Below are 20,902 nucleotides of genomic sequence, written 5' to 3'. Positions count from 1 at the left end.
GACAGATCTCTGCATTCAACCCATTGTCACCAATCAGCATTACCAGGGTTCCTTTGGGCCCAGAACACGCCAAAGCACCACTCCAGCAGCCCAGGAGCGGGCAGAAATGGCGGTGGCAGCAAGCCTTGCCCCCAGCTGCCCGATCCCGACCCCGTCCTCCTTCTCTATGGAGTTGTCTTTCCATTATATTCTATGGCCCCATAGAATATAATGGAAATATCATGCCACCACTGTGGCACAACTCCAGAGAGAAGGGGTTTAAACTTTAAACCCCTTCTCTCTTTCCATTATATTCTATGGGCCATAGAATACAATGGAAAGATCTTTAAACTTTAAACTCCTTCTCTCTTCGCTTCCCCCCCACCTCAGCCCACCTTGGCAGGCCAGGTGGGGAAGGGGAGGGGAGGCTTTTGAAGATCCCTCCCCCCCTTTTGCTTCCTCTTCTAACATCACTTCTGGTGATGTCAGGGGGTGTGGCATATGCTAATAATCTACTATGCTAATAGCCTATTAGATATGCTAATGAGCTCCTGCAGCTCTTTTTCTACAAAATGACCATTGCTTGCACCATACAAGGTTATGTGCACATTTATACAATGGATTAAAAGGTTGCCCAATTAGAATTTACATACTTCCAAGTTGAATTTGACCTGGGTAGCCCAGGCTAGCCTGGTCTTGTCAGATCACAGAAGCTAAGCAGGGTCAGCCCTGGCTAGTACTGGGGATGGGAGTACACCTGGAAGCCCAGGGTCACTACGTGGAGGCAGGCAATGGCAGACCACCTCTGTTCATCTCTTGCTTTCAAAACGCCATGAAGGGTCATCCTAAGTCAACTGTGACTTGACAGCACTTCCCACCACCCACCAACTTGTATGAGCAAATAGCTTACCTCACATATGCGGCACATGCAATGTGATGAAACTTCCCAGCTGTGCTGCCCTATTCCATCCATCTGTGCAGCACATGAAGGACATGCTGCACATATGTTCAGCACCTGATTTGGTCAAGTGAAGTTATGCCTCCTTAAATTCCCCCTTCTTCATCACCACTAAGGATTCAACAGCCCCGCACACATGCAATGTAGAAAACTATGTGATGAGGCAGCACATTAGAGCAGGACACAGAGGTGCTTTCCTGCCTCTTGGCTCAAGTATACCTTTCATAATAGCAGCAGACACATGGGTGGGACAGAGGGGGGGAAATGGACAATTGTGGCTAGGGATGCCAGGTTGGCGGTAACCAGGACCAGGGCCTTCTCCCTGGTGGCGCCAACACTGTGGAACGAGCTCCCCAATGAGATTAGAGCTCTATGGGACCTCCAGCAGTTCCGTAGAGCCGTGAAAACTGAGCTGTTTCACCAAGCGTTCAAATAAGAACTGACTGCACCAGTTGGGTCGCACTAGCACTTTACCATAGGATGACATCGTATTTATTTAATTTTATTGTATTTATTGTACTTTATATTTCATATTCGTTGTTTTAAATTGTATGTTGTTTTAGCCTGTTGTAAGCCACCCTGAGCCGCCTCGGCATGAGGGCGGGGTAGAAATCCAATAAATAAATAAATAAAAATAATAATAATTTCAGGAAGGGTAGATAGAAGTAGAGTTACCAACTGGTTCTAAAAGCCAGCCTGGCAGCCCTGTAACTTCTGAGAGAATTTGATCCATAGACTGAAACCTTTTTCAGCAGATTGATCCCTTTTCTGGCATACAGTTAAGCACTGTCACCAGTTATTTGATGTGGATCAAATGGCTACTCCAGGTACAGCCACAGGGAGAGGAAGAGATTTTTGTGGGGAACACAGAATGCCTGAGACAAGATGGAAGATGACTTTTTAGCAGAGCACATCAATTCACAGTATGTGGAGGCCATTTGTGTTTGCAGGGGTCGTTTTGTAGAAAAAGAGCTAGGGGAACTCATTAGCATAACTCATTAGCATATGCCACACCCCCTGACATCACCGGAAGTGTTGGGGGCCCGGCGGTGGACCTGCAAGGCCGGCGGGAGTGCGAGGAAGCCCTGCCAAGGCCCTCCCTGGCCCCAGGCAGGCAGGCATGGGGAGAGGCGGGGAGGAAGCAACTTACCCTCCCTCTTCTCCTGCCTCCTCCTGGCTGAATGAGGGCCGGAAGCGGGGTGGCCGGAAGCAGGGGCGGGGCTTCATTGTGTGCCCCGCCCCCGCACCTCACCCGAGGGAACTGCGATCCCCCCCGAATTGACCCCTGTGTGTTTGACATCTTTATTCACCATTAAAAAAACACAGATGTGGTATCCAAAACTGATTTGTTCTGCAAGGAAATCTTACAGTATAAATAATATTCATTTTCCTCCCTTCATGTAGAGGAAGCATGAATGCTAGTGCCACAGATGTGCTGCGTGGATCAACTGTGACTCTCTCCTGCTTGATAAACAGAAACATATTGGGCCGTGTACGGGACATACATGAAATAGCCATTTTTCAAAATGGATCAAAAGTAAACAGGAGTTATGGCTATTCCATCAATGCTCATGTTTTAATGCACACCTTTGGGAAGCAGACCTTTGAATGTAAATCTGCGGTACAAGAGCCAAGACTGCTCATATGTGGAATTTACATCAATGTTGGAAGTAAGGAGATGTCCTCATATTTGTGAGCATGCAGCAGAGGCAAAGAGATGTCTGTGACACTGCTGCCTGGTGTGGGAGGGGAGTTATTACATTGGAACAAACTGTGCTGTGTTGGCCTTGCCTGCCTAGATCTCTGTCAGAATCTTTGGGATGAAAGAAGTACATGTGTTATTCCCACGAGATCAAGTATAGAGGAAAAGGATGGCTGTCATCATTATTGCCTTCCTGGATTTTTGCCTCACTCCCAGTCGTTTTAGTGAGTTTGGGCTATTTACATTTCTAAGCTTGCACCCAAGGGCACAATCCACTTTAAGTTAATCACTTTTAAATCCCATTGCCAATGGAAGAGATTTAGGGATCAACCCTAAGCAGGTCCACTCAGAATGCTACTCAGGTCTATTCAACACGACGAACTCCCAGAAAAGTATTCTTAGGGTTGCACTGTTAACACACATACTGAACTCTCTTACTGAAGTCAATGAAGCACAACATGACTTACCTTTGGCTGACCATAGCCCTAGGCTTGGATCCCAAGCCTTCTTTCTGCTGGCACTCCTCTTCATCCATTATGGAGGCAGTCTTCCACTGCAGAACACTTGTTGTTCCTCAGGCACTAGGCACTCATGGAAGACTCGTTTCTTTTAAGGAGCCAAAATGTGCCTTGCATGAGAGGAATGAGCTCCACAGTGGGGAACCACCTCTGCAATAAATGATGCTCAAGCAGAAAGAAAGTATAGGATCTAAGCCCTAATCTCACATTGGTAAATTTTGGTGGGGTGGCAGAGTGCTCAAAGGCATTAACACAGCAGAGCTCGTCCAGTCAGTGTGTGCGCCAGCAAGAAATAAAGTTACATGAAGCTTCTTTATCTTTTCAAATTAATAACAGGAGTTTATTACAGGAACTCTATTTATAGATAGGAAAGTGGAGAGAGAGATTCTCTGATCTAATCTAATTAGCGAGAAGAACGGAGGTACAGGAAAGCCTGCCCTGCTCTCAGGTTGCCAAGATGGAGGAGCACGGCATTCTGTGTGGAAGGGGGGGGGGAGCGCCAGAAGGGAGGAAACTTTCCCTAAGAGTAGCAATCTACACGTCAAAGGAACAGCACCAGAAAGAGAAGGAAAGGATGTTTACTGTCTCTCTTGTAGTCTTCCTCTGTTAGTCTGAGGCAAGAGACAGCACATAGTCCTTGACTTCCAACACTTCTGAGCTCTCCACTGTGCAGACATTTGCATCTTCTGCTTATAGATTCACTTCAAACATGGAACCATGGTTTATTTAAACTATGGTTAGTTTCTGAAATCAGGATTCAGCTGACAGGCAAGCGCTCAAACCCTGCTTTGCCTCAACAAATCACTGCTGCTCTGTTAAGACTATGGTTAATAAACTTCAAATCACAGTTTCAAGTCCTGGTTTGATAGTCCACGGCTGCGGTCACACAAACTAAATATTTTGCCAGTTCACACAGTAAAGTCCAGTTGCAAAGTGCGCTGAAAGTAGATTGAAAGTAGATGCTTTAGTGTGTGTGACAGCAGGCATTAACCCACCATTGCTAGTGGAGTGGCCTAACCTGGGATGATCACACGGCCCTAGTTGGACTAATTAAACCATGGTTTCCTGTGATGTCTGAGTCATACTATATAAAGAAAATATCTGTGAAGAAAATATTTTTGCCTACTACTTGATTCTTTCATAATATTACCTGAAACTTTTTCATAAAGTAGGCTTCAATTTGAACCAACCCAAGGACTTCCCATTCTCTCCCCTCTGCTCCAGTGAGTGTTAGGGTAGTAAATGGGGAAGGGCAGACAATCTAAATGTCTCTCGTCAAGATAGAGGGGTGGTTTTTTTTGCAGAAATAGAACATTTTATAAACATTTACAAGTTTTACTCCCATAACAAGTGTGCTAGCCCCACAAACTGGGATGTAGTGCTACAATCGTACAGGTGAAAATAATGTACACATACTGTTTGTGGTGTAAATTAATGAACAGTACTGTAAATCCAGCCCTTGCAAATCAATCCTTTCTATTATTTTGGAGTTCTTTTTGTTTAATTGTCCATCCCTTCACAGCATGTACTGTTATATTTCTCTACAGAAACACAAGATTTCTTTGCTAGGTGCCAAATACAGGTATGCCCCCCACAGACACACACATCACCACCACCACCATTATCAGATAAGGCCACGATGTTAGATGGTTGTCACTTTTTTTCTCACAGTGGCAATGCACACAACTGTGTCAACCTTCCAGGAAAGGACTCTGAACAATCTCTTGTACCAGTTGGTCAGCAGAGCAATTCTATTTTGCTTTTAGCATGTTATAATTTTTTTTCATAACAATAAACCCAAAATGAAATAAGCAGTTTAAAATGAAAATCTCAGCCTTTGCCACAAAAGCAGCAATTCATATGAATAGATTACTAACCTGCTCATATCTTAGATTCTGATCAGCTGTCTCTTGTGAAGTTCCTCCAGACCAGCCAAAAAATGTGTCCTGCATTCAGTATGGGAAAAATGGAACTCTGACTTGCACCTGGAAGGAAGGAAGTTATACATACTTTAATACACTCTATGAGCTACAGTAAGTAAAAATATTTATGCCTCAGGGACTGGCCCCTGGGTCTCTGCTTTCCCTGTATGGGAAACACAGGAAGGTCCCAGGTCATGAGTGGAACATCCACATGACATGCATGTCTCATGAGGTTTCCAGGCCTTTCTCCTTTAAGCCAGAGAAAGACAACGCCTGTTGTTCTCCCATTAAAAAAGAGAACTGCTGGAATAGGGCAGGTAAAGCAGAGCTGAGCTTGGCTTTCAAAACACCCTGGGGCAACTCTCTGCCCTATTCCCCCTCCCCACCTTTTAAAGGTGAGCTGCACTGTAACATTATGGCATGGATTGCCAGGGAAAGGGAGAGTGAGGGGAACGGTGGTAGGGGGTCCAGGCTGCAGGGGTGCCCAGTGAAATTTCTGTCACATCTGCAGTCCTGCACAGGCCAGTAGGGAAAGGAGGCGGAGTGGGGTGGGGGACGGCTGCAGCCGTGCCCGGTGTGGGAATGAGGCATGCATGGATGCCATTCCTACCTGTTCCCATGCCACTTGCTTCTGCTGCTGTGGAAGGTGTGTCTTCTCACACGCACACACCCAGATCCCTACCAGGAGAAGTGTGCTGGGGAAAAAAAGAAGGCAAAAGCAGCTCGCTCTCCATTATAACAAAACAATATTTTCAAACAGCACTGTTAATAAATATCATTTCAGTAGTTAAACAGTGTCCTAGAATCTTTCCTATCACTTCATCATATTTATGTCAAAGCTTTAAAATAATTTTGGTCATAAGTAACATATTTCAAAGTCAGTGTGGATAATAGCTAGAGTATCAGATTAAGACTGGGCAGATCTGGGTTCAAACCCCTACTCAGCCATGAAGTTAGTGGGTGACTTTGAGCTGGTCCCTTTTGCTTAGTCTCCCCTACCTCACATGATTGACGCGGAGATAAAGCAGAAGAAGAGATGACCATGTAACCTATCCTGAGTTTCTTGGAGGAAGGTTGGGATGAAAACGTTTAAGTAGAATGTATGGATAGTCTAGCCAAGTGCAGTTTCTAAACCCTGAATTTGGATCATGTCACCTGCTAGGGAGAGGTGCCCCTCGACTAATACCATAATAATAACAAAACCCTGTTCTAGGCACTCAACTGTATGTTGGTGTGAAATTAGCCTACATGGGGCTGCCCTTGTCTCAAATCCGGAAGCTGCAGCTAGTGCAGAATGCGGCAGCCAGACTGTTGATGGGTATTCCCATGCGGGAGCACATCCAGCTGGTACAGAAAGCACTGCACTGGCTGCCAATAGCATACCGAATTCAGTTCAAGGTGCTGGTTCTTACCTTTAAAGCCCTATATGGTCAGGGTCCTGCATACCTGAGAAACTGCCTTTCCCCACATGTTCCCCGGAGAGCACTGCATTCAGGGGTGCAAAATTGCTTGGCCCTTCCAGGCCCCAGGGATGTCAGACAGGCAGCAACCAGGGCCAGGGCCTTCTTGGTGGTGGCTCCATCCGGGTGGAATGAGCTCCCAGAAAAGATCAGGGCCCTGCGGGACCTTTTACAGTTCCGCAGGGCCTGCAAGACAGAGCTCTTCCACCAGGTGTTCGACTAGGAGTCACACCATACACCGAGGAGTGTCCCTGTGTCCCGGCTTTGACATCTTTGCTTCCAGCCTGTGCCCTGTGCCTTACCATAATTTCCTCAGCCATGCCTGCTGTATAACAATGAGAACTGAGCTGATGTGTCAGAATAGCCATCCAACAATCACCCAAGTTATACCATAAAGAACTGTTGCTCTTATTACTTGATATGTTCCAGTGTTTTTATATGTTTTAAATGATGGTTAATTTTAAGTTATTTATATGCTGATGATGTTTTTAACTGTATTTATGCTTTATGAATGATGTGAGCCACCCTGAGCCCGCCCTGGCGGGGAGGGCGGGATATAAATCAAAATAACAACAACAATAATAATAATGACTCCACAACAGAGTTGCTTAGGTAAATTAAAAGCTCTCTAGCAGAGTGTGATCATTCAGCATTTTCTTTTGGTTATGACTCTATTTCAGGCTAACAAATGGAACCACTAATGACACACAGCTTTTGAGAAAGATTTCTACATCTGATTCAGTGGATCTTGCAGTGAAGCTGGATTTTGAATCCACTTATACAGCTGTGGTTATTGCCTCAAACAAGCTGGGAAATGCTGTCTCCCTACCATTTCAATTCACATTATTTGACATAGGTAAATATCAAACAAGGGTATTAATTACCGGGGGGGGGGGGGCCTCTGGTTCAGCTAGGTGCTGTTGGAGGATTGTAGCAGAAGAGTTGCTTCAATCGAAGCATCATGTGTTTGTCCTTCTGAATGCAAGAGTTGCCCAGATGAGGAGAATCTTTGTGTAGAGGCTTGAGTGATTTCCAGCAGCCATGAAAGTAAGGGATTTGTCTCAGATCAGTTTGTCCTATTTATCTAAAGTTACAAACATTTCCAACAGGCTTGAATGAAATGCTCTCATCTTCCTCCCCACCCCCCAATCAAAGAACCCCAAGGCAAAATTCACTTGCTCAGTGTGGGAGGTTTTTGTTTTGTTTTCTAAGAGCAATTCTAACCCTTCCACCAGCATATCATAAGTAGATGCTTCTTCTGATACCTGGAGGAGGGAATGGAGGGATCTTCTGGTGGGACTGTTGCTCAGAATTTAAAATAAAAGCAGCATAACGTGAAACAACATGCTCCATTGGGGCTGTTGGCAAGTAGCAGCCTTGTGATAGCTAGAGGAAAGTAGAAGCCTGCACATGATTTTATGCTATTTTAGTTGGTCTGGCTATTGCTTTTGTAGTTCTCTTTGGACCATGGTAGTACATTTAACAGTCCTTGGGACTGCTAGTTACCCTGGGTAGTCACAGTATGTGAAACTCCATGAATCAGCCCTGATTCATGTACAGAAGGACTAAGGGTGTAGAAGACGGCTGTCTTTTTAATGTTGGTAGCAAGTTGTCGTTATGAAGGGGTCGTGCAAGAGCTTTGCCATGGGCTGCATATTATAATATGGGCTGTGTAATGCTCGTTCTGCTTTTGCAGTGCCATGGTCAACTGCAACAGGGTAAAACGTACTTCAGTCACCATGTGGTAAAATACCACCAGCATGGTTCCTCCCATCTCAATCAGATACTCACAAATAAGAACCAAAGTGGGAGCTGCTATTTATTGTTGAGATTTGTTATTTCATTTCATTTCATTTATTGGATTTATAACCCGCTCTCTCCGGTAGCCTGGCTCAGAGTGGGTATCAACATTTATAAAAACATTCAACCACCTAAAACATTGTAATTTAATACATAATTACAATAAGTACCATTTAATACATAATGAATATAACCAGCTATACAGCTAAAAGAGGACGTAAAATCTCAGGGGGGATCAATATATAACTGTCTGATTAAGAAGGAAAGGGGCTCAAAGTGTTCATGCAAACATGAACTCTACCCCCTTGGTAGAGGAAGGCCAAGCCAATGCGATTCCCATCCAATGCTCGCCACAGGGTGACACTTTCCTGATTCTTTTCTGCTTCCCATTGGCTTTCTACCCAAATACAACCACCTATCATCTGTTCACCTATACTGAGGGTATAGGTATAGATAGTAGGGACATGTTAGGGACTGAGGGTAACAGAGAGCTCTGCTATAAAACATTCAGAATAATGAACACTTCGAAGCCCCAGTTCAGAGGAGCTCCTGTGCTCCAGGTGCTGCAGATCTGCAGGCACCTACCAGCTAGTCAGATGACAGGTAGGTACACCTGGGCTGGGGTCACACTGGAGGCTTGATGTGATCTGGCCACACCTCTGTTTGCAGTGGTTTATCTAGTTGCGGGAAGTTTTGATCAGACATCCCACCCTGAACCACCTTCACCGTGCGCTCGCCCCATGGTAAATTGTTCAGATTGTTGCAGCATCCTTTTTTCCCCTTTTTATTTATTAATTTTATTTATTTATTCAATTTATACCCCATACTATCCCACACGTTGTCTTTCACCCATGCGCATCAGCGTGTATCAGAAGCTCTGGCTCCTTTTTGACAGCTCCACAATTCCTCTGTGGATATTCTGGCCCCTCCCAGACTCCTTCCCTTCGCCTCTCTTCCTTGGAATACATGGGTTGTTGTTTTTTTTGTTAAAGTGCAGATTTACATGAGAGTAGTTCCATTGACATCAGCAGTCTTCCCCCTAAGCTGAGTTAGTGTGAGCTAACTCACAGTTTTTTTAGCTTCCGGCTCACACATTTTTGTCTTAGCTCAGGAAGGATGGCTCCTGAGCAAACTAATTTATACAGTAGCCAAATCACTCGCTCACAACCTCAATGCCAGTAGCTCACAAAGTAGAATTTTTGCTCACAAGACTCCACAACTTAGAGGGAGCATTGGACATCAGTACATTTATCCTTGTGTGAAACATGGGATGCTCTCGAACGGCAACACTGACACAGAAACAGGAGAGAGGGGTTGGGGTGGATTTGTCATTTGAAAACAACTCCCCTAGGGACTTACGATACAGAATGACTACTTGGCTACAGTGACTGACAACGCCAGGGGTGATTATGCATTTATGCGCACACAGCTACCTGATCCAAAAAACAAAACCCAAAGGAGGTGGAAATAGAAGGGAAGGTTCAGACTTCCCAAATGGCTTAACTTCACAACAGGGGGTTTCAGACATCTGGAAATGTGTGGTGGAAGTGCTGGCATATGTAAAGACCGGACTTTCCCCGGTGTTGGCAAACTCTGCTTCTAGGATGTCCCAATGATTGGGGCATGGAAGGCAGATGTTGTCTGATCATGCTCTTTACATCTGCAAAGGTACATCGATAATACTGGCATGAACTGCTCGTGTGACCACAGTCCTGTTAAAGGGAAGTGGAATGGATTCTATCCTCATCCTTGAACAAGCATCGTTAATGCTGACCATGCTGATGATCTCATCAGCTTGTGCATACAGGTTCTGACCCAGCAATGAGAATATCACATGTGATCACATGATTTATCTCATTATATTGTGGCTTTAATAAATAAGAATCCCTTTTATGTAAGTTAATATTTTGCATACTTTTGAAATCTTCTTTGGCAGTAATATTAACTTTTGCTTTTAAATGTATTTTTGGTCACCACCACCAGTGAAACCTCATTCCCCACCGGATATCTCTGTGGAATTTGATAGCTTTGATGGAAGAAATTGCACTATTTTCTGGCAAGATCAACAAGACACTCAACTCTTCAGAATAAGATTCAGACCAATTAACAGCAATTCCTGGATTATGGTAACACCTTTTTATTATACATGTTATTTTACATCTGTGTATCATTAATGTGGTGTTCAGATGTGACATCCTGATCATTTATAAATAATTTCAATTTTTCTTTCCGTAGCATTCTATATAAATGGAATTATATACATCTGATATAGAATTAAATTCTTTGGATGCATACTTCATATTTGCTCAGCCTAGATTAGAAAATATCCCAAGAGAATAATCAGTCATGAAAAACATGATAAGTGTATATGTCATAAATTCATAATTCTCCAGTCTTTCCAATATGCAAAAGACCCTTAGCTTGATATTAACTTCTACATATATTTCTCTTGATAGAAACAGGCATCATAGTCCATAGCTGGGTTTCAAGTTCTTGCCACTATTTTTGTGGGTTTGTAGAAAATCAGCCATTCCTTTATCCAGAACATTCATTGTGTTAAAGTAAAGTAAAAGAGTCACCAACTGACAGTGGGAGTAGTAACCATACAATAGGCTTTGGCAGGGGTCTTGTTGTAGAAAAAGAGCTGCCGGAGCTCATTAGCATAACTCATTAGCATAACTTATTTGCATATGCCACGCCCCCTGACATCACCGGAAGTGACAGAAGGCCACACCCCCTGACATCACCGGAAGTGTGTCAGAAGGCCCGGCTACTTACCCTCCTGCTTCATCCTCATTCCCAAACGGAATGAGGATCGAAGCAGAGGGCGGGGTAAAGAAGGGGGCGGGGCTTCACCACGTGACCGCCCCGCCCCCTAGAGGTTCTCTTCCGGAGCTCCGTACCTGAGAGCTCCCCCCCGACTAGAGCCCTGGGCTTTGGTATTGTTCCATTAATGAGGCATTAATAGCTTTAAGAAATGCAAAGCAACTGTTGAACAAGCATTCAATCCAACCCCACAGCTTTGCAATAGGAAGGACATAAGGGTGTGGGCTTATGCCAATATACAACACTGGTTCAAAGAGGTCACCTGTAGCATATATACTTGATATTCCGAATGTTGGAACTGGCACTTATTTCCCACACAGTGTGTAACTGGGATATATACACTGCCAACAAAAGAGCATCTTGGAACATAGGCAGAACACTCTTCCTTCTCCACTGAAAAACCACAGCCAACCGTTAATTGATACTTACTAATGGCAGCTGTCATTTTGCTTTAATGTGTGTTTTTTTTTTGGGGGGGGGGTTTACTTTTCACTAAAGCTTGAAAATATAACTGCCAGAAGATATGACCTACAAGACCTGAAGCCAGACACAGAGTATGAGTTCCTGGTGTCCTGCAGGTTCTTTCCCAACAAAGGCTTATGGAGCGACTGGAGCAAGTCATTGCAAATAGAAGCAGGTGATAAGCATTCACATTAATGTCAACATAAAGTCAATTTAACTGATATCAAGGTTGGACCCAGGCTAAACTGGCAGTTTCCACCATTTCCCCCTTCTCACTGTAGACCACCCTCAACATCATTGGCAATCATTAGGATGCAGTGGGAGAGCGGGGGCAGGAAAGTTTTGTTCCACTGACAGAAAATTTTGGTTCAGTACAACCCATGTTGTGGGTGTTGAATAGCCTTCAAATAAGTCATGGGGAAAAACTTTTTAAAACCTTGTGGGTTGCAGTGATTGTGCCACTGGCTTTAAAAAAAAAATCCCTTTATTAAGTATTTCCTTCTGACAGAAAAGGAACAGAGTACCAGGAAAGACATTTTCTCAGGGAGAGAATGTAAAAGAGAATAAAGAACATAAAATTTTAATTATTCTATCCACTAGTTTCAGTTTAACTTAAAATACAATTACCCCCAATGCCATTAGAGAATACATTGCAGTTTACAAAAAAAGCTAGAAAGGGGCATGAAATGGAGCAGGGAGTGTGCCTCATTAAAGGAAAATAAAATACGGAGATGAGAGCTATAGAAGACTAAAAACAAGGTTTTGTCATTTCCCCCCTGGATCAATTGAACCCTCTTCTTCGCTAAAGGCTACTATTTATTTTATACTTAGGTAGAAATCAACTATACTTGTAGACTATTCTTGTAGGAATTTAATAAGGATCACAGGATATAGTCATTTGATCTGGAGACTAAACAACAAAACATGAAATAACAGTTGCATGTTTCTGCCCCATGTAACTTCTGAGTAAGCTTAGCAGTCAGAGGATAAGAGGACAAGTTTTTTATTGATTAAAAACTGGCTTTATGAAAGGAACAAGAAAGTAGAAATAAATGGAAGGAAATAGGCAGAGAAGTCCCAAAAGGATCAATATCAGCGCTGATGCTATTTAAGTTGTTCATAAATGATCTAGAACTCAGGGTGAGCAGTATAGTGGCAAAGTTTGCAGATGACACCAAATTATTCAGGATTGGGAAAATCAAGGCTTACTGTGAAGAGCTCCCGGAGGACCCCCACACATTGGATTAGTGGATAATAATGTGGCAAGTGATGTTCAAGATAGGTCATGCACTTTGAAACAAAAAAAATCCTTTTTTAAGTATACCCAGATGGGGTTGTAGTAGAGTTCAATAAAAATATCAACCCAGAGTACTACAGCAGTGAAAAAGGCAAACTATGCTGGGGATTATTAGGAAATGGATTGACAGCAAAACAGGCAATATTTTGATGCACATGCATCGGTGCAGCCTCATTTGGAATACTCTGTGCAGTTCTGGTCACCATATCTCAAAAAGGACATTGACTAAACAGTTAGTATTCTGTTAGTATTTAAAACAAAAAAACTTTTCGTTTAAGTCAATGTATTCAGAAGTTAGTGAGTTCATATTAGTAATAGTCTCTTCTTCTTCTTCTACGTGCGTTCAGAGTTCTTTCATCATCATCGCTATTTATAGGACCTCTCTCTTGGGGTTTTAGTTATAGTGTGGGTCTTTTATTTTCTGTCTTTTTTTTCCCTGGGGTAACTTCCCTTCCCTTTTTTCTTTCTGTAGTGTTTAGGTGTAACAAAAAAGTAATAAAGCTACCCTGCTTCGGGGGATAAAAAAAAAAAAGGACATTGCCAAATACAGAAGAGGACAACCAAGGTGATTAAGGAGTTAGAACGTATTTCCTAGGAGGAAGGACTGAAGAGTGTGTTGTCTTTTTAGGTTAGAAAAGGGATGAGTAAAATGTTGGTCCTCCAGAGTAATTGGTTGACAACTGGGTGAGACAGGATGCTGGACTAGTTGGACCACTGTTATGATGAAACAGGGCTCTTATGTTCTTCTTAACACTTTCATGGGAGTGGGCCCCATTAAATAGATCCCAGTAAGATTTTGAAAGACCCTCTTTGGATGGCTCTCTGCAAATTCCAAAAACTCTCATAAAAGGCTGCTCACTTTCCTTGAAACTGAATCTTGAATAAAGAACAATTACCACAGTTTTCATATCCTCTGTGAGACATGACTTTTGGCAAAGAGTTGTTAGCATCAAAGGCATAAATAAGAGCAGAAGTTTGATATTTTTTGTGTGGGGGGGTTTCCATCAAATATACTAGATCCTTGTTTGAATTGTAATCATAGCACCACTGACCACTATTGATGGTGTCAGTTTCGACATGAAACACTGTCTGATGCAGAAGTCAAAAAGATGTGAATGCCAAGACTCCCACTTGCTCCTTATCCTTTCAATTCTAGATGGCATTTTATGGTCATGCACCTGAATGATAATATTTCAGTTATGAAATGGAAATGACCAACTTTTTTTGGAAATGAAATTTCTTTGTCTCCCAATATCCATCCAAGACTGCCCTCAAGTTCTCTGGTTCTGAATCAATGTCATAGTTATCCAAGAGAACAGAGTTGACCACTATTAAAGGGACAAGGAAGAAAATGACAGAGTGATGCCAATCTGACCCCTGCCCTTCTATTTTTTAAACGATTGCTCTATCAGTGACCAAGGCACTATGCCACAATAGCCTTGGAGAAGCAATGGGATTTTTTCTTATTGGGACAAGCTGATTTTGTTGCCTTCACCTGTCAAAGTGGTATTTGGTTTGTGCTATTGTACAATCTGCAAGCAATTCTTTTCCCATTTCCATTTGTCTCCTGCATGCTAGCCAAGGCTTAGCAGAATGGAAACTGCATGATGTTACAGAACAATTTCCCCCCCTTTCATCCAGCACCATTTGGGCCACTTGATATCTGGTACTTGAAGGACATGTCCTCCCAAACGGAGAATATTACTATTTTTTGGAAGGTAAGGGTATATGTGAATGTGCAGTGCTATGTGTATGCATGTGTCAAACTTAAAAGCGATGGAAAGTCCATTCCCTAACTGAAAATGGGGTGATGGGGAAGGAGAACATCCTTAATCTACCACAGTCTGGGGAGATTCTGCTCCCTCCAGAGCTACGCTCTCTTTGGGGGCCAGAACAGAAATGATGGTCCCAGGCAGTGGGTTGGGATGAGAGGAGCAAATTCTTCTATGTCCTAACAAATGGTCAGCAAAAACAGTCTTGGACTAATACTTTGCACAACCTTTGCATCAGTCCTGTTGTATTAGATTTTGATCTTCAACTGGAGAGAGTTTGGGTGGTGGAAGGCCTTCCTCAACCTACCCTAAGCAATTTTGGTACAGACTTCTTTGCTGCTGCTATAGCATCTTAAAAGTGTGTTTGTTAAGTTTATGATGCTACTTAGATCCAGTAACATTTGTACTGACAAGAATATTCTCATGATTACTCATGTCTTACTAATTTACCTGAAGAAGTATGCAGGCACACAAAAGCTTATAACCAGAATTAAACTTTGTTGGTCTCAAAGGTGCCACTGAACTTAAACTTTGTTTTATTGGCATACTGCTTGTCAAAAGGAAATAGGGGCACATTGCTGGGGACTTGCATTCTCAGATGCATTTTATGATAAATTTAACATTCTTGGTCTCACTTCTGACGTATCTTTGTCCTTCAGTGGGTTTTATGAACCCTTAACAAAACATTCTACAATTTACCAGTAAAATTTACATTGTTTTTGACCCCTTTCCCAGCCTGTCTGAACAGTTCAATAAAACAAAATATTTTGTTCCATAATAATTAAGTTAAATTTAAGAGAAACTATTTATAAAAGACTTCGGAATGAGTGCATTTTTGCTTCTTTTAGCAAATGAAAATAAAAAGCAATCTAGACTACAAACATTTTATTCCAGCATGATCTTTCAAGGGGGGAAGGAGTGACATGGTATAGCCTGATCTCATCAAATCTCACAAGCTAAGCAAGGTCACAACTTGGATGGGAGACCACTGAGGAAGACTCTGCAGGAGAAGACAGCGGCAAATCACCTCTGCTTCTCACTCACCTTGAAAGTTCCTTGCTGGGGTCACCATAAATCGGGTGCAACTTGACAGCACTAACCTACATACATATGAGGTTTCATGAACTACATACATACGAGCTTTCAGCTGCAAACTATCTGCCAAAACTTGTGGAATGTTAAACGGTAACATGCCACAAAACCATTGTTTTTGCTGAAACAGGACTAATATTGCCACTGGTGGTGGAAAGTGCTGGCAACCCCATGGGGTTTTCAAGGCAAGAGATGTTCAGAGGTGGTTTGTCATTGCCGGACTCTGTGTCATGACTCTGGTATTCCCTGGAGGCCTCCCATCCAAATACCAGCCAGGACTGACCCTGAGCTACCCCTCTGGAATTACAAGTGAAAATATTCTCCATAAACGTGGCATTGTGAAATTTTGCTAAACTCTGTAACTTCATAGCTTCTCACTTTTGATGGGATAAAAGGGGCACTTCTCTCTCCCTCTTGGAGGCCAAGACTCCACTGTATCCACCCCGCATAGCCACATTCAGCTCAGTTTCTTGCTGAATTTTAGCAGGTGCCACTGAACTCCTGTTTTATTCTGCTGCTGCAGACTAACACCCATCTGGCTACCCATCTGGAATTTGTGGCAGAATTCATGGGACTTTTCTTTCCTCAAAGACCACTCCATCCAGTGTTTGCAGCCACATCCAATCCTGTCACAGCTTCTGCTCCCCTACCTGTCACATCAGAGTAACATGGCAGAGTTGTGCTGAAGACAATTAAAATAAAAGAACTTCACATTTTGAAAGTGATAGATGGACGTGAGGCCAGAAAAAATATTGTGTTTAGAAAAGGGAGGCCCTTTCCCAGTCAGTGGACAATGCTAGCCATGTGGTTTGGGAAAGTCCCAGTCTCACAGCTTGGTCCTATCTTGCCAGATGGGGAGAATAAGTGGATGAGAAAACTGCACACTATAAAGTCAAATAGAAGAGCATTTTAAAAATACAACGGCCCCGTTCACACGAGGCGATTTGGCCCGGGAACGGGACAGTTTGGAGGCGGATCAAAGCAGCGCGATCACACCACAACATCTGGGAAGCGTTCTGCTTCCGCCTCCAAACTGGCCCAAACCCGGGAAGAACCGCCTCAAACTGAACCACCTACCTCGGTGGTTCAAACGGATGAGGCGCTTCTTCCCGGGCGTCTGATCGCCGGCGCTCCCTTGCGCCGGCTCAATCCCGGGCCGGAGCCGAACTGCGCATGCTCCGACATGCGCAGATCGGCCGGCTCCCGGTTAGAGCCGTCTTTTCTCTCCGGCGTTTGATCGCGCCGGGGAGAAAAGGCGGCTCGGCCGGGGGATCCGTGGGATCCCGCCGAGCCGTATCAACGTTGGCGCGGCTTTTAAAAGCCGCGCCTTCGAGCGCATTTTCCCCTGCCGTGTGGCCGGGGCCAACAACAGGCAAATTCTCTCAGTAGCTTAGCTAGATGAGCAGTCAGCTGAAAGCTGGCTTTAAATTGCTGACAAAGCCTCTTTGTTTGGGAGGGCAGCAAAACAACACACATGGGGAAAAACAAGTGGTTTCTTTATAGAATACGAACCCATCAGAAACAAGAGGGAAAAGCCATCCTTGCAGAGTGACCTTTCAGGCCCTGAACCAGAAGCCTCACCAAGCAACAGAAACACATTCTACAACACAGACCGTTTTCTCACGAGTCATGCCTGTATCAAACTACAGAATCACAGTTTATTACTACAACTCAAGAGGGATCTTCCTACCTGTCTACATCACTACTGACCTAGAAATTTCAGGTAAGAGGTCTCTATAGTAGGGTTGCCAGCCCTCCCCCCCGGCCACCGGCAGGGGATGGGGGGTAAGGTGCCCAGATACAGGTTGGGAAACCCCTGGAGATTTGGGGATGGAGCCTGGGGAGGACAGGGACTCCAGTGGGGTACAAGGCCATAGAGTCCACCCTCCAAAGCATTCATTGGCTCCTGGGAAACTGATCTCTGTAGTCTGGAGATCAGCTGTGATTCCAGGGGATCTCCAGGTCTCACCTGGAGGTTGGCATCCCTAATCCATAGGAAAGATATACTACTGACTGTTCATTTTTACATAGGACAGAACTAGAACAAACATGCTTAAAGCTACCAGATTTTTTACTACGTGTCTCAACTGTACAAGTCAATATTGCCTCATAAGAGAACATGGCAGTGGTCACCCCTTGCTCAGTCACAGTCGATACAGCTTGGATTTAACCTTTCCCATTCTTTACTATAGGACAAAGTAGAACTTATAATGATATATATGTGAACATTTGTTACCTATAGCTATATGATAAAAGATTAGAGACATGTTAGAATTTAAGGTTTGAGCTGGTGGTAGGTACGCTGTTGGAAGCCTACGAAAAGGGGGGGAGTAAGAAGAAAAGGATATATATTGAAGATGATATAATGTGAACGTGTATTATCCTAATAAAAGTTGTTTTTAAAAAAAACTATAGGACAAAGTAGGGAAGCATGCAATGTGGCAGTTTTTGGCATCATTTGCTGAGGATATTTTTGTACAGAGCTGAGGTATTTGTGGAGCTTTATAAAGCAAATTAATCATCATAACATCATCACTTTTAACCCTGATGATTAACAGTAATTTTTTTCCATTGCCAGATCTTCTCAGCAGTTGCAAAACTTTCTACTCATTTTGCTTTAGTGTCCCATTCAGTGACCCCTCTCAGTTTCATAAACTGAAATCCTCCAGTATTAACCAGAGCTGCTCCCGTGTTCACTACTTGGAGTGTATTTATTAAAGGTTCTGTATCCTGTTCTTCCTACCAGCCATGGGCGGACTGGCTTTTTAACTTCCTGGGAAATTTCCTGGTGGGCCACTGGCAGGGAGAAGCAAACCAAGCTGAGCCCCAGCAACGCTGGCACTGCTGCAGGGGTAGCTTGGCTCAAGCCCAACCAGCAGGAGTGATGGCCAAAAGCTTGCTTGTCACCTCCGTCTGTATTCCCCCCAACCAGCAGTGGGGTCCAAGCCACCTGGCTCCTGTGGAATTGCTGGAGCCAAAAAAACTGCTCAGTTGAGATTGGTCCTGGGTCATTTGTCTTCCTGGTCTTCCCCTGTTTCCTACATTCAGGCTGGCTTGCAGAGCATACAAAATGCATTAAAACAATGTTATTGTTAAAACTGTGCAAACAACACAATGAAATTTAGTCACATCAACATTAGTAGTAAAGTGCATGGCTCAGACTAAAGCAGTTACTGTAAATTATCTCACCACCCCATGCATTCATGAGTCTCATGCTTTTTCTCCCCTTTGAAGATTTGTTGCACCCTTCCAATCTCTCTGCTGCATCAGTGGGAAATGGCAGAATCTTTATTGCATGGGCAGCACCTCCTGTGCCGCCTTCGTTGATTAACGAATATGTCGTGGGATGGGCAGAGCCTCATCAAGGCAGGCACTGGGAGACCCACCCAAACTGGCTCAAGATTCCTGCAGCCAGCTGCACAATAATAACAGGTAAGTGCCTAAGATGGGAGAGCAGAAGCTACTAGAAGCTTTACTATGGGAAATCTGGCTTTGTAGATGAGCTGGTGCAGTTCGTTGCACCATGGGTTCTTCAGCACAGGACGCGCCAGCTTGACCTAGTGGGATAAGATTATCTCAGGCCCAGCTTCTCACAATTTGTGAAAGCCAATCTTTGACAGTTCCAATGAGCTGAGTTTACTTCACCAAACTTGTGGATTTAGCAAAAAAGGTAATCATCACCTTATTATTCTCAAATGCAAGGCTGTTTTGCTAAAAGCCCCCCACCCCCGGGAAATGTTCAAAATTTGCAATATCTAACCATTTGTTCACAAAACCCAGTATAGCATGATGGTGAATCCATCATAAATTGTTGCCTTTTGGTGTCGTGAATGGTGTTGTAAAGGTTTCCACATATGCTGATATCCCAGATCACCAATGCCCTGGCTTGGATCTTGGAGAGGATTTCTGCAAATGGAGGGGAGCAATTTTCACCAGATCCCCCTTCTGCTACAGTCCTGTTTCTGGGGGTCCCCCATTCTCCCAGGAGCAGCAGTGGGAGAGTGGACACAAGGAAGCCACACTCCACTGATGGAAATCCCTTCAATGAGCAAAATTTCCTGGTGAATCCAAGTCACTGTTTGAAGCTCTGTTTTGCCAGGGCATGGCCAACCACAATTATGACACCTACTGGACCGTATAACGTTAAAACAGGTATGCGGATAGGAGATCATTACTGATAGGATCTTCTCAACATCTTTAAAGGCTAACTTTTCCATTGAAAGGAAAATGAGACACCCATCTCTTGCCTGCCTTCTCTCTTTCCAAGGTGAATAGGAGCAGGGAGGAGCAGAGGATCTGATGGGCAAATCCATGCAAGGAGGAAGGATTAAATGCTCTCCTCTTTAACCCTGAGCAAGAGGCTCTTAAGGTCCTCTTCACTTTCTGCCATTAGAGTGGTATCGTCTGCATATCTGAGGTTGTTGATCTTTTTCCCAGCAATCTTAATTCCCGTTTGTGATTCATCCAGGCCAGCATTTCGCATGATGTACTCTGCATATATATTAAATAAGCAAGGTGACAATATACATCCTTGTTGTACTCCTTTTCCTATGCTAAACCAATCAGTTGTTCCATATCTGGTTCTAACTGTCGCTTCTTGACCCCTATACAGGTTTCTCAAGAGACATGTGAGGTGGTCTGGTACTCCCATTTCTTTAAGGCCCTGCCATAGTTTGTTGTGATCCACACAGTCAAAGGCTTTAGCATAGTCTATATATAATTTCTTTATTGAATTTTAAAGACATAACAAACACAGATAAACAAACAAATACCCAACCAAAGATTACATTAATCAACATCATTGCAGCAATCAAACTTAACTTTAAAATATTTCTTCATATCTTATGTATTTTCCCACTATAGGCTTTAGCATAGTTAATGAAGTAGAAGTAGATGTTTTCCTGGTACTCTCTTGCTTTTTCCATAATCCAGCAAATGTTGGCAATTTGATCTCTAGTTCCTCTGCCTCTTCGACACCCAGCTTGTACTTCTGGCAGTTCTCTATCCACGTACTGTTGAAGCCTAGCTTGTAGGATCTTGATCATGACCTTGCTAGCTTGTGATATGAGTGCAATTGTGCAATAGTTTGAACATTCCTTGGCATTGCCCTTCTT

General features: G+C 43.5%; 1 protein-coding gene across 1 annotated transcript in view; it reads left to right on the top strand.

Annotated features, from left to right (window-relative positions):
- Window positions 1-2,348: 2,348 nt before the first annotated feature.
- IL12RB2 (interleukin 12 receptor subunit beta 2) overlaps window positions 2,349-20,902 on the top strand; it is a 27,161-nt gene continuing 8,607 nt past the window's right edge. The window contains 8 exon segments of the mRNA XM_015415781.1: window positions 2,349-2,607; window positions 5,076-5,190; window positions 7,220-7,395; window positions 10,323-10,465; window positions 11,664-11,802; window positions 14,566-14,642; window positions 17,292-17,511; window positions 19,023-19,217. Coding sequence (XP_015271267.1) covers window positions 2,349-2,607; window positions 5,076-5,190; window positions 7,220-7,395; window positions 10,323-10,465; window positions 11,664-11,802; window positions 14,566-14,642; window positions 17,292-17,511; window positions 19,023-19,217 — 1,324 coding nt within the window.

The sequence above is a fragment of the Gekko japonicus genome, unplaced genomic scaffold (assembly GCF_001447785.1).
Source record: "Gekko japonicus isolate JY-2015 unplaced genomic scaffold, Gekko_japonicus_V1.1 scaffold20, whole genome shotgun sequence".
Lineage (NCBI taxonomy): Eukaryota > Metazoa > Chordata > Lepidosauria > Squamata > Gekkonidae > Gekko > Gekko japonicus.
Note: the sequence above shows the minus strand (reverse complement) of the source record. Positions and strands in the feature narration are given on the sequence as shown.